Raw genomic sequence first — 11,749 nt, 5'->3', positions numbered from 1 at the left:
TTTTTTAAATCATTGGCACATTTTTGTTTGCGCTTACGCTGCGACAGGTTATACAGAAGATTGAGGAGTATAACTTGCCACTATGCGTGGCGTTCGTAGACTGAGGTCTTCGATTCGATCGGGTCTTGGGCAGTGCTTACAGTCTTCAGCGGTGCCGTATTGACTATCGGTATATCGAGGTGCTGAAGTGCTTGTACAAAAACGCCACCATGTCGGTCCGAGTACAGGAGCAGAGCATGAGGACGATTCCTCTGCAGTGAGGCGTTAGGCAAGGAGATGTTATATCTGCTAAACTGTTCACCACTGCATTGGAAGACGCTTTCAAACTCCTTGAATGGAAATGATTTGGCAGAAACATTAATGGCGAGTACATCACTCACCTTCGTTTTGCCCACGATACTGATTGTGGTCATGGCAGAATCGTTGTAAGATCTTGGCACAATGCTCAAAGACCTTAATCGTGTTTCCTAACAGGTAGGCCTGAGGGTGAATATGGACAAAACAAAGCTTATGTCCAATGTCCATGTTGCGCCCTACCCAGTTTCGGTTGGGAGCTCAATCCTCGAGATTGTTGACAAGTATGTCTACCTCGGACAAACGATCCAGCTAGGTAGGTCCAATTTCGAAAAGGGGGTCAATCGTCGAATCCAACTCGGCTAGGCAGCGTTCGGGAAACTACGCAACATCTTTTCATCCAAAATACCTCAGTGCCTGAAGACGAAAGTCTACAACCAATGTGTGTTACCAGTGATGACTTATGGTTCGGAAACGTGGCCTCTCACTATAGGTCTTATACAGAAGCTCAAAGTTGCACAGCGTGCTATGGAGAGGGCTATGCTCGGTGTTTCTTTACGAGATCGAATCAGAAATGAGGAGATTTACGGACCTCCTCATTTCTATGTCAGCGGACTCAGCGGACATAGCCCGACGCGGACGCAGAACTGACGGCCGATGGGGCAGGAAGGTCCTGGAATGGACGCCGCGTANGGAAGTTGTAATAGTATTATAGAATAAACGTTAAAAGACTTATTTATTTAATTTTTCAATGCTTAAGTGTCCATTAGAATGAAAGGGTGCTTAATGTATTAAAAAAATTAGAAAATAATTATGATGGGTTAATGTTTTTGGGCGGTTTTTTAGGCGATTTCTGACAATGTCCTTTGAGGGTTGCCCTCGATTTCCCTAGGATCCCATTATCAGACCCTGACTTGGTGACAATGGGACCACCTCAAGAGTATACCCTATCGAACAAAAAAAAAATTTTGAAAGTCGGTTCATAATTGACGGAGTTCTGCGGTAACGTAGGTAGGTACATACAGAAAAATCGAATTGAAAACCTTTTTTTACGTTGGTTAAAAACTACTTACAAGTGTTAAAAAAATAGTTTCATATTGATTCAGTAAAATAATAATGTGTTATATGAAATACATTATCCTGCTTTCGCCTCCGAGATTTATTTTACCATGTAGTACCCCNCGACGAAGTATAATCATAATCTTATGCATCATCAATATATAATTATTATCTCTGATAGATTTTTTTAAACATACAACCTGACACTGACTTGCAATCAATGTAAGAAAATTTGAATTTCGCAGTTCCACATTTTTGGGAAGGATCAAATTTGCCTATGAAAATATATCTCATTAAAACACAATTATTATGATAAATTATTTTGTTTCCATAATATGCGTAATAAATAACTAAAAAGTCCTAAAATTATTAATTTCCCATATTTCGGGTAATTTTCCCACGTAAATAACTGAGAACACTGGTCTTTGACGTATTATTTTTTCGAGTGAATGACGTCTGATTTCAATATTTTAATGTCGGAAAATAAGTGATTGGATAAGTATTATTTTGCCTGTGAAATGTGATTCCTTAATTTTGTTTGTTCGAACAGAATGGTTTTTACACATTTTCATCACACAAGACATGTCGTATTCGTGTTGTTTTTTCGCAGCTTAAATGTGTCAACTGTGTGAAGTTTGCACTCGAACTGGTGTATCAGGGTGTGAATGTGTGTGTGCCGGCCTGTACGTACTGGCAAGCTGGTGTATCCTAATGTCACAGTATTTTGTTGATGAGAATCCGTCCGACTTTTTTTTATAGGTCCATGGTATCTTTGAGTTAATTTTACGGATTTCCTAGATTTTGGCGTAACTCCGAAATAACTACTAACAGCTGTAATAGAGTTAAATAGTCTCATACTGCACCTGTTTTAGCAGATTCCCACGGAGACTCAGCACGCGAAACGTGGTGAACCACTCAGACCCTTCCAGCTCTTTCACAGCTGATATGCTGTTATTGTCCAGCACGAGGTCTGCCAGTTTTCTGTACTGGGGATTTTGGACTATAGACCGTATTGTGTTTATCTGTGGAAGAGAAAAAATACTTTAAAAGCTTAATTAAATTAATCTAACTAAGTATGTATACAGACTTGATTTTTTTATTATCCCAAATTCTCTCTCCTCCTTCTCCTTTACTCTTCTTTACCGTGCGTGCTTTTATTATTGAACGAAATGAAGAGGTTTATTAAAGATAAAGGTAGAAAACTAAATTATGCAATTGATTTATGTTTTCCCAGAATGCTGTGCTTAAAAGCTTGGTTTATATGTATTCCTTAACGATGAAGATTATTAGTTTATTACATTATTAATTATTACGTTAAAAATTAGGCGTTAGGTATCATTTCCTAGAAAAAGTATAAGCAGATCCTAATGCGAAGCCTGAATTATAATTAGTATGTTGCGTAACTTGAAACTAATTGAGTAATTATCCCCTATGGAATATGGGTGGTAACTAAATCGTGTCCCCTCATTAACATTACTCCACCTCTACAAAATCAAGTAAGTAGGTAGAACTTATTATGTATAGTATTGTTAGGTAGGTACATTCACGAAGGCGAGTGAGCTTTACATGTGTGGTGGCTCACTACTGTTCGTTTTTTAAAAGTTTTGATAGACATACACTATAGTATGTGCATGCACACGTGCACACACAAGTAAAGCTCACTCGCCTTCGTGAGTTGCAAGAACTAGATATAATGGGGATCATTTCCATACACATTCACACATTTATTCATCAAATGTTTTCCATACTTTATAGTCCGCTTCAAAATGGACCATTACTTTAGGGACCATTATTAATATTAATGGAATATTAAACTAGTCATGTAAACCCAACTCATCTTGTTATGTAATTCGAAACTGCCAATAACAATGGTCTGAAACTGTCAGCTTTCTATTTACACCTAAAATGGATTTTAGATTTTTGGGGACAAGTCGAGGAAATTTAATTATTATTTAAGCGGAAATAGCGTCCAAATCTAAAGGTTTGGTTGTAAGGCTTTTATTTATTAACAGAAACCGTTGAGACTTTAGTAGATTAAAATTGTATAAAAGCTTGCTACTCTTTAGAGTAGGAATTTTCTTTTGATCTGCGACAAGTATGGGTCACGATCCCAACAATGTTTTAATTAATTTCAAGAATTTTAATACTAAAGTTGACGGTTATTGTTACGACACGAGATTTCCGATTCACGAGTTTTCCAATTAACTTAATAAGTATGACGGCCGACGCTAAACACGCGTGGTTGCCGCGGTTGTTAATTTCCCGCCCAAGCAATATGGGCGTAATTATGTGGCGGTTTTGTTAAGGTGCTGTTACGAGAAGACCGCAGACCGTTTTGACAGTGGCAAGACGATTAACTGCTATGTAATCTATTACATATTTTCATGGCACTATACTCGTAAGTATATACCCTACATATGATAGCATAGACCATTTGTGCCGCAAAAAGGTCAATTTTAGGCTAAAGACAAATGCTTCATGGTTATTGGTTACTATCATCAACAACCACTGATTTGTTGCAACCGAAGACTGTAGCGACTGTGCCACCCACCCACCACTGTAACGCTGCAGTCGAGAACGGCTTAGAATCTTTGGATGTGTATTCAGAAATTAGTAATGTTGCTCAAGATTATCTTAAAAGTGTGATTTACAAGGCGGCAGGTCAAACACAAAATATAGGACCTTATTTAATTACCTACACTCTTTCTCAGGTGCTGCCAATGGTCTGTGGTCATCTTCCAAGTAAGATATAATCTGCGGCTCGATTATTCAGGGCTCTGGGCGCGACATTTAGCGTGGGCCGCAAATCCTTGAAACTTCGTACCATTTTACCTTGTTGCCCTCGAGTCGCAACGTGGTGGTGTTGGGAGGCAGCGACGCCGGCGGCGCTGCAAGCTGCTTGCTGGCACAGTTCACGGTTATCAGCGGAATGACGGCCCCTGCTGCGTCGGACACGACGTGGGTCATGGTGCATGTGCATGGCTCTGGACACGTTTGGTGCATTGTCTGGAAAAATAAGCTTGTTGTGATTGAGAATTCATCATCAATCGAGATCATCAGGTCATTTATTTAGTCACCATAGCAGGAGCACGACACTCTCTAATTTACCACTGGTGGCGGTCTAATGGCGGTTTTGGACATTCTCCATGCTGACAGTACGGGTTGTGACGGGAGAAACTCATATTGTTGGAGAAAAATCATGAACAAAAGTCATCATTGTGTCGTTCTGAAATAAGTTTACTTCTTTTCATAAAACATCGTCGAAATACTCGAAAATATACTCGTAATATTGTTTAGTGTTCTTCACTACCTTTTATTTCTTTCCTGAAATGTTTCATTTTGTAGGAAAGTCAGTCTTCCGACAAAAGCAATTTTGATGGATGGTAATCAAGGACGTTGGCTCACTGGATATTAAGAAAAAGTATTACAAAAGGAATCCTATAGCTTAAAGTTTCATTGTGTTAAATTTAATTTGAGTAACAACCGTAATACCTTATTTATTATTAACAACTGTTCCTTAGACTAAATTCGTGCTTGTTAAGATTTGGTTCACATTATGCTAGAAAGTATGCTTGCTTCTTACGTTGAGTAAACTAAGGACAAAACTAAGATTCCTGATATACCTACTTACCTACGAAAAGTCAGGTAAACGTGTGTGAAAATGAAGACATTATAATCCGGGCCTTTTCAAGGCGAGAGTGAATAGGCACTTACTGGGCAGATATGTACCACCTTAGATTGCATTTCACATAACACCAGGTGCGATTGCGATCAAATACCTGCCTTATTATGCATAAAAAACATATTTACGGACGCAACTAAATGTTATAAATAAAGTAATAGTTCCGAGCAGGAAAGTGCCGGGTTCAATGAGTCGAATACTATTAAGCTAGTGAGGACAGAAAAATACCGAAAGTCACACAATATTGAATCTTACTGCATTATAATAAAAGCGAAATCTGTACACTTTCCGCGAAACGCAAGATGAGCTGTGAGATTTGTGGGCCCGCATGGAATGCTCAAAAGGCTCGTGTTGTAAACAACGAAATAATTCCTAGCAAGGTGGTTTTTGTTATACAAACAAATTCAAAGTCTATTTCTCACATCCTAAAGCTTATTTCGCTGAGTACCGAGCGATCCAATAAACTCAAGGGCTGACAATTTGATGAAGGTGAATAATTACGCCTTATTTATGTATTACATCTCATTCACGAGGAGAACCTTATAATTGGTTATGTCAACGTATACAGGATGAGAAGGAATGGTTGGCAAAATTATAAGCATTTAACTCAATTGCATACACCTCGAAGTCTACATTATTTGTTTTGGTTCCAGGGTAAAAGTCGAACCTCTTTTAATATTTTTATATACCGCAGTAGGTACCTGTTACCTACTATTCCGTTCGATAAAATTATTTATTATGTATAGTAGAGTCACGTATGAATGACACGTTATTTAATTTTCCTGTACTTTCATAGATTACATAACCATATTAACTAGGTACGGGCACCATGGTACGGGCACAATAGAAAGAAAAGGGAGTTAATTTCGTGAAATTCCTATCGTCTTCAGATTTTCGTTAATCTGATCTCTAACCCTGTATATTGAAATTAGAATATTACAAAACATTGAGGGTTCACAAGCCTCTATGTGTTACAATATCAAAAATACTTGAAATAACTTATACACAACATAATATGTTTTTAAATAGATCATGTTCATTATTTTTAAAATTCAGATATCTATGTGAAGTGGGCAGGCAATTCAATCCTTTCATTGGCATTTCGAGATAGTAAAGATAAGATTAGAATCAACATCTGGATTTGGAATGATCGGAGATTTAAGTCAATAAATCCAAAATAAATAGACTCAACAGTCAAGAGAGTTCTGAAATCTATCTCCATGAAATGTATAATTAGAGACTACTCAGATACCTAAGTACAGTAGAGATTTAGTTAAGTACTACTTATTTTGTACATTCTTTGTTTGTTTCACGCCAAATTCCGATTTCTACTTAGATAGCCACAGAATTGAAATTCCCAAAAGCAAAACTAGGTTAAACGTGTGTAGGTTTTGTGCCAAGAAAATCCCTTGGTGTTAGATAGATTGGACTGTCATATTTTAGACAGGAACATTATGTTACAAGCTACGATAAAAATGTTTAGGTAGTGAATCATAGTCAAAAACACTGACCATCAAATTATGTCGAATAATAGGTAATACGGCAGACACACAGTTTTGATGGAGACTTGATTTTGGGCATTCCTCTCTTGTAAACTATTCAGCTTCACAGTTTTATTCGTTAGCAGATTTCATAAAAAGAAAAACAGACGCCCGTATTCACAAGCATTATTATGAGGTCTCCCACTAAGATGTTTGGTATGTCATTGGTGACACACGAACCAATCACAGAGCTCTATTCAACGCTGTGCGTTCGATTTGCAAGTATCGTTTGTGAATACGGTCGAGAGTAATTTATGATTACTGTAGTAACTTCAAATGTAACAGAAATATGACATTCCAAGAAATATTAAGTTCTAAGTTGTTCCTTCGTTTCAGTTACTGCTTAGTTTAATTCAGGCAAAACTTAATAAAGCATTATTAAACTTTGAATAGGCTATGAGTTTCCAATTAATGACAAGGAAAAATTTCGAGTAAATTAAAGTAAGCGTTGTTTTGCTAAATACTTAATTTGTTTGTAGAGGAACCAGCGTTTATTGCTACAAATATTATTCTTTATGATTTATGAAAACAATATTGTACTCGTAAAATTGCTTCTTGTTTTGGAAAAATATTTCATTAATACAACAATTCGGACCTCAAGTCCGAATTTTTGTAGCCAGAATTGGTATACATCAACGAAGAAGTGCGTTCAATATGTCGTATGGTGCTCATTGACTGTAAAACAACAAAAGTGACATGTCTAACACGTTGAAAAAGAGCAACACAAGGGTTACCTTTATAATATCCATGACTTTGTGCAGTGGTTTCCCTCTATACAGCTGTTGGTGGCAGACGAGCTGCTCGTAGTCTACGATCCTTTTTCTAGCTGCACTGTGCTCGTCCTGCATGGCTAGCCAGTCCAGTCCTCCGTCACTGCAGTCCCATTGGTTATCTAAAAACATTAGAAGAAGTTATAGTAAGAACAAATTAATCTTAACTGGATGGGCACACCATACAAAAAGTTACTTAGAATTACTATTGAAAATATTGGTACGGCTCTATTAAGGCGGTATATTTTTAACAGTTATCCTTTTTCTCAATAGAGTAATTTTCAGTTGAAAACATTGATGTTACTGAAATCTAGTTTTATTTTCCTTCGCAACACGCTCGTATCGAAAAACGTCACACTCTGTGTGAAACACGTGTACACCTACATTGCTTATTACGTAGAAGCACTTTTGCTCCATTACAATTTTAACTTGAATTGAGATTTCCTCTTATTGTTAGAAATTGAAATCAAAGGTAACGAGAAGAACAACAAAGTCATAAAACCTAAAAATTCGTGGCACGTGTTAATTACAACTGTAATCTGACCTAATTATATGTATATGTAGTTCTGACCTAGTTTAATAAGTGAGGTGTGCGATAAATAGAATCTCTATTTAATTTATGTAGTATACCACTAATTTTGGTCGAAAACACAAATAAAATTAAAACTCAATACAATGGTAAGTACGGAACGAAGTGCTATTCTAGACCCTTTTTATCTGTAAGTTACCAATTCTATTTTCAACACCATAGATTTTCCTTGCTGTTAATAAAGATCACCCTTGTCAGATGTCCGGAGCAGTTACACGACGGTTTAATAGAGATAATAGTGTTAAGCAAATAAGAGACGCTTTCAGTGTATTTGTGTTCATTCAACGATGTTAGGCACGTAACGGGATGTTTCATTTTGTTCTTTGGAAAAACGTTACTATTTTGGTTTTGTACTTATTTGTGCTGTGAATATTCTCTTTAATTTATTACTGAGAGATAAGAAAATAGAAGTGAAAAATACCAAAAACACGTTTCGGGGGCCGACCGTAATTTTATTTGTTAGCAATAGTAATCCTGAATTTTCAAGTATCTTCATCGGTTCAAAGTACCACTTATTATTTTCCGATGCGTTGTGTACGAGTAATATAGGCAAATCAATAGAGTGCTGCACTGCAATCCCTAATTTTTAAGTGACCCCTATGGTGAATTTTGTTTCATAAGAGTCACTTAAAAATTAGGGGTTGATGGTGAAANGATGGTGGTCGGGCATTAAACTATTTAAATGTGTTCACAAAGTGTACCTACACGAGTATGTACACTTTATGTACGTGTACGTCAAGTACGAACTTGAGGTAGGTATGTATTTCAAACATTGGTGCGAGTGGGAAACGCTTTACACCCGAAGTAGGTATAATAGGTATTGTTGTGATTCTTAGCCTTGTTTTGAGGTAAAGAAAAACCAAAATATTGTTTTCTAAAAGGTAGGTAAGTCTTAATTAGGGCGATGGTCGACACAAACATTTGTATTTGTATAGGCGCGGCCACTTAGACGAATTGTTGCCTGTGTACTCAGGGTCTAGCCTACTAAAATTATTAGTTTGTTCAAAATAGACCGTATTTCAGCTATTGAGGATAAAGATACGCGTATCACGCGTATTGACTTATAATTTAGTACTCGCAAACATTTAAATTACATTGGTACGTAGGCCCTTTTCTCGACACTTGATCTTACATGTCCCAAATATGAGTATAGATTGCTCTACCACGTCAAGACATTACACTATTGTTATGTGCATATACACGTACACACACAAGTAAAGCTCACTCGCCTTCGTGAGTTGAAAGAATTATGTATTACTTTGTATTACAGTAGGTACTGCAATTTACAAGAATTATTGTGTTATAGGTGTGAAACCGGCTTTCTAAAGTCTGCGCAATTTTACGGTAAATATCAATGGTGATTTGCATACCACCTCTTGTAACATTATGGATGCAATGAAATTTAGCGTTGAGTACCTAGGTATTGAAAGTTAACACTATACTTAATTAAACAATATGACAATAAGGTACCCGATTCCATTTTCACACTGTGGACTGTTATTAAGCTTCATTTATAAAGTATTCTTAGGCTGGGTTGCACCATCTTACTTTGACTTTGACAAACGTCAAAAATCTGTCAAACTCCATACAAAATTCGCCGGTTATCGTTATAGTTACGGTCAAAGTTAGCTGGTGCAACTCTGCCTTAGAATTCGTTTTATACTACGTTTATTACAATTTAAAATTGGAGGGGATGGGATGAATGATGGACAAATCTAGACATTGAATGCGAGATAAGCTCTTAAAAGGAATTCTTTCATAAAGAAGAAGAGAAAAATTGGTTGTAGGTAATGAAGATCCATTAAGAAGTAGTTTTACATAAAATATGAGTTCGAAATAAACGACATAAAAAAGAAAAAAGGTACCTATTACGTGTGATAAGATGTTTTTCACGTTACGTAAATCTAATAAGGTTATAAGTTATGTGTCACTCTCACGAAATAAATAGGAACGCCCATATTCATTGATAGTAGGTGCTTACTTGGATGTTTATTTTTATGAATCGTATCTTACGCTGTCAGACCGATGTGCGCGCCTCACTGAGCACAGAATGCTTTCTACTAAGTACCTACCCTTCTGATTACAACCCGAGTACACTAAATACAAACATGTTAAACGCTGGCTTGGTATCTATCATATCGTCGGTTATGTTCTCTTCACCACGTAAGTCATTTTGGCGGTTTTGACACTTTGATGCCATTCGATAGAGAATCGAAAGACGCGTCGTTTCATCCAATCTTCTGAAAAGTCGTTAAAACTACCTTACGTGGTGGTGATAGAACTTAAACGACGTTAAAATCTGATTGTAATTATGTGGTATTTTGCAATAATTTGGTCGTTTAATTTAACTGACCATTGAAAAATCGGTCCCAAGTAAGCCATATTTTGGTTACGTTAGTAAGTTATATTTCGGCAGTGGCAAGTTCTAATATAAAAGCGCCAAAATCCTAAGACTTACTCTTCAGTAGGTATTTACTCGTACTATATCAAAGGTGGCTGTAGTGAACTGATATGGGCTGATGACTTTATTATAAAATAAAGATTATTTTTATTATCATCGTAAAGAAAGCTTCCAGGAAACACTATACTTTAGTTATATCTACATATTCAGGCGATCTATCGGCAAAGAACCATCTTTTACAAGCAACCCAGGGACAGGAGAGTTGTTTAAAGTAAAAGGGGAAAGCTGAAGAATATCGAATTACAGTGTTGCACGGACTCATCAAGCTAAATACTGTGGCATCTTTTATTTTGCAACAAAAAAGTACCTATAATTTGATGTGATGGCAACTCTACGTAATAATGTAACATTAAAAAGGTGGTATGTAGGTATATCTCTTGCAAAATAGCATTATGTTACGTAGCCATAGAGTTCGTGTGTGATCTTGTACCATCATCGTTCATAATTTATTTATTTCGGTAAGGTTAGGTTCGGAATATGAACGAGTAAAGTTTATGAACGAATTTCCTATACATTTTTGGTAGACCTTATCCTGCTAGTCCTACTTCTTAGTAATATTATAAATGCGAAAGTTTGGATGTCTGAATATCTGGATGTTTGTTACTCTTTCACGCAAAAACTACTAAACGGATTTTGATGAAACTTTACAGTATTATTGTTTATAACCCAGAATAACATATGTATAGGCTATAATTTATGACATTCTGTGACAAACGAAATTTCACGCGAGTGAAGCCGCGGGCAAAAGCTAGTAGTGAATAATTGAGTAGGCTCCTGCGTTAGTGGATCATTGCGGGAAAGGTAACATGTGACGTCACAGAGTTGTTACGGTATAACATGTCTGAAGTAATCTGAAGTCTGAAGAAAACCACCGCTACCGCAAGAAGATACAAAATAGTCCGTTTATTTGCTATTTATTTATAGTATTTGAACATTCAACATGATGGAAAGGCAAACTTAATGACGTAATATAGCATCCTCTCTCAATCAATCTTAGGGCTAAACTAAAATTAGAGTGGGCTATATCTGTAGTCTTAGATTAATAACACCTAGATGGATAGTCTTACGCGCTTATTATTCATCTCAGCCTGTATTAGCTATTATACTTTATGTAACCCACCACTCAAATGCCGGGACCGGGAGCATTCTAAAAATAGGGGTCCGCTCAGTAGGTCCTTTGGGATGTGCCTAATACCGTTCCCTCGGAGGTCCAGTACTCACAGCTTCGGCATAATAATGTTTCTGGTGGGAGCTATTAAGTATTAGGTCTTACCACTCAAATGCACCCTTTCCAAAGCTGGGGGCCCGCTCAGTAGGTCCTCTAGCATGTGCCTAATGCCGTTCCCTCGGAGG

General features: G+C 36.9%; 1 protein-coding gene across 1 annotated transcript in view; it reads right to left on the bottom strand.

Annotated features, from left to right (window-relative positions):
• Nucleotides 1–2,195: 2,195 nt before the first annotated feature.
• The window catches only part of swi2 (Protein singed wings 2), a 33,878-nt gene continuing 24,324 nt past the window's right edge, over nt 2,196–11,749 (bottom strand). Inside the window, exons 5-7 of the mRNA XM_028314465.1 lie at nt 7,311–7,468; nt 4,186–4,359; nt 2,196–2,375 (exon numbers count right to left, since the gene is read on the bottom strand). Of these exons, the coding sequence (XP_028170266.1) occupies nt 2,196–2,375; nt 4,186–4,359; nt 7,311–7,468 (512 nt within the window). The remainder of the gene's footprint in view (nt 2,376–4,185; nt 4,360–7,310; nt 7,469–11,749) is intronic.

This window comes from Ostrinia furnacalis, unplaced genomic scaffold, assembly GCF_004193835.3.
Source record: "Ostrinia furnacalis isolate ACB-3 unplaced genomic scaffold, ASM419383v2 OfSCF4694, whole genome shotgun sequence".
Lineage (NCBI taxonomy): Eukaryota > Metazoa > Arthropoda > Insecta > Lepidoptera > Crambidae > Ostrinia > Ostrinia furnacalis.
Note: the sequence above shows the minus strand (reverse complement) of the source record. Positions and strands in the feature narration are given on the sequence as shown.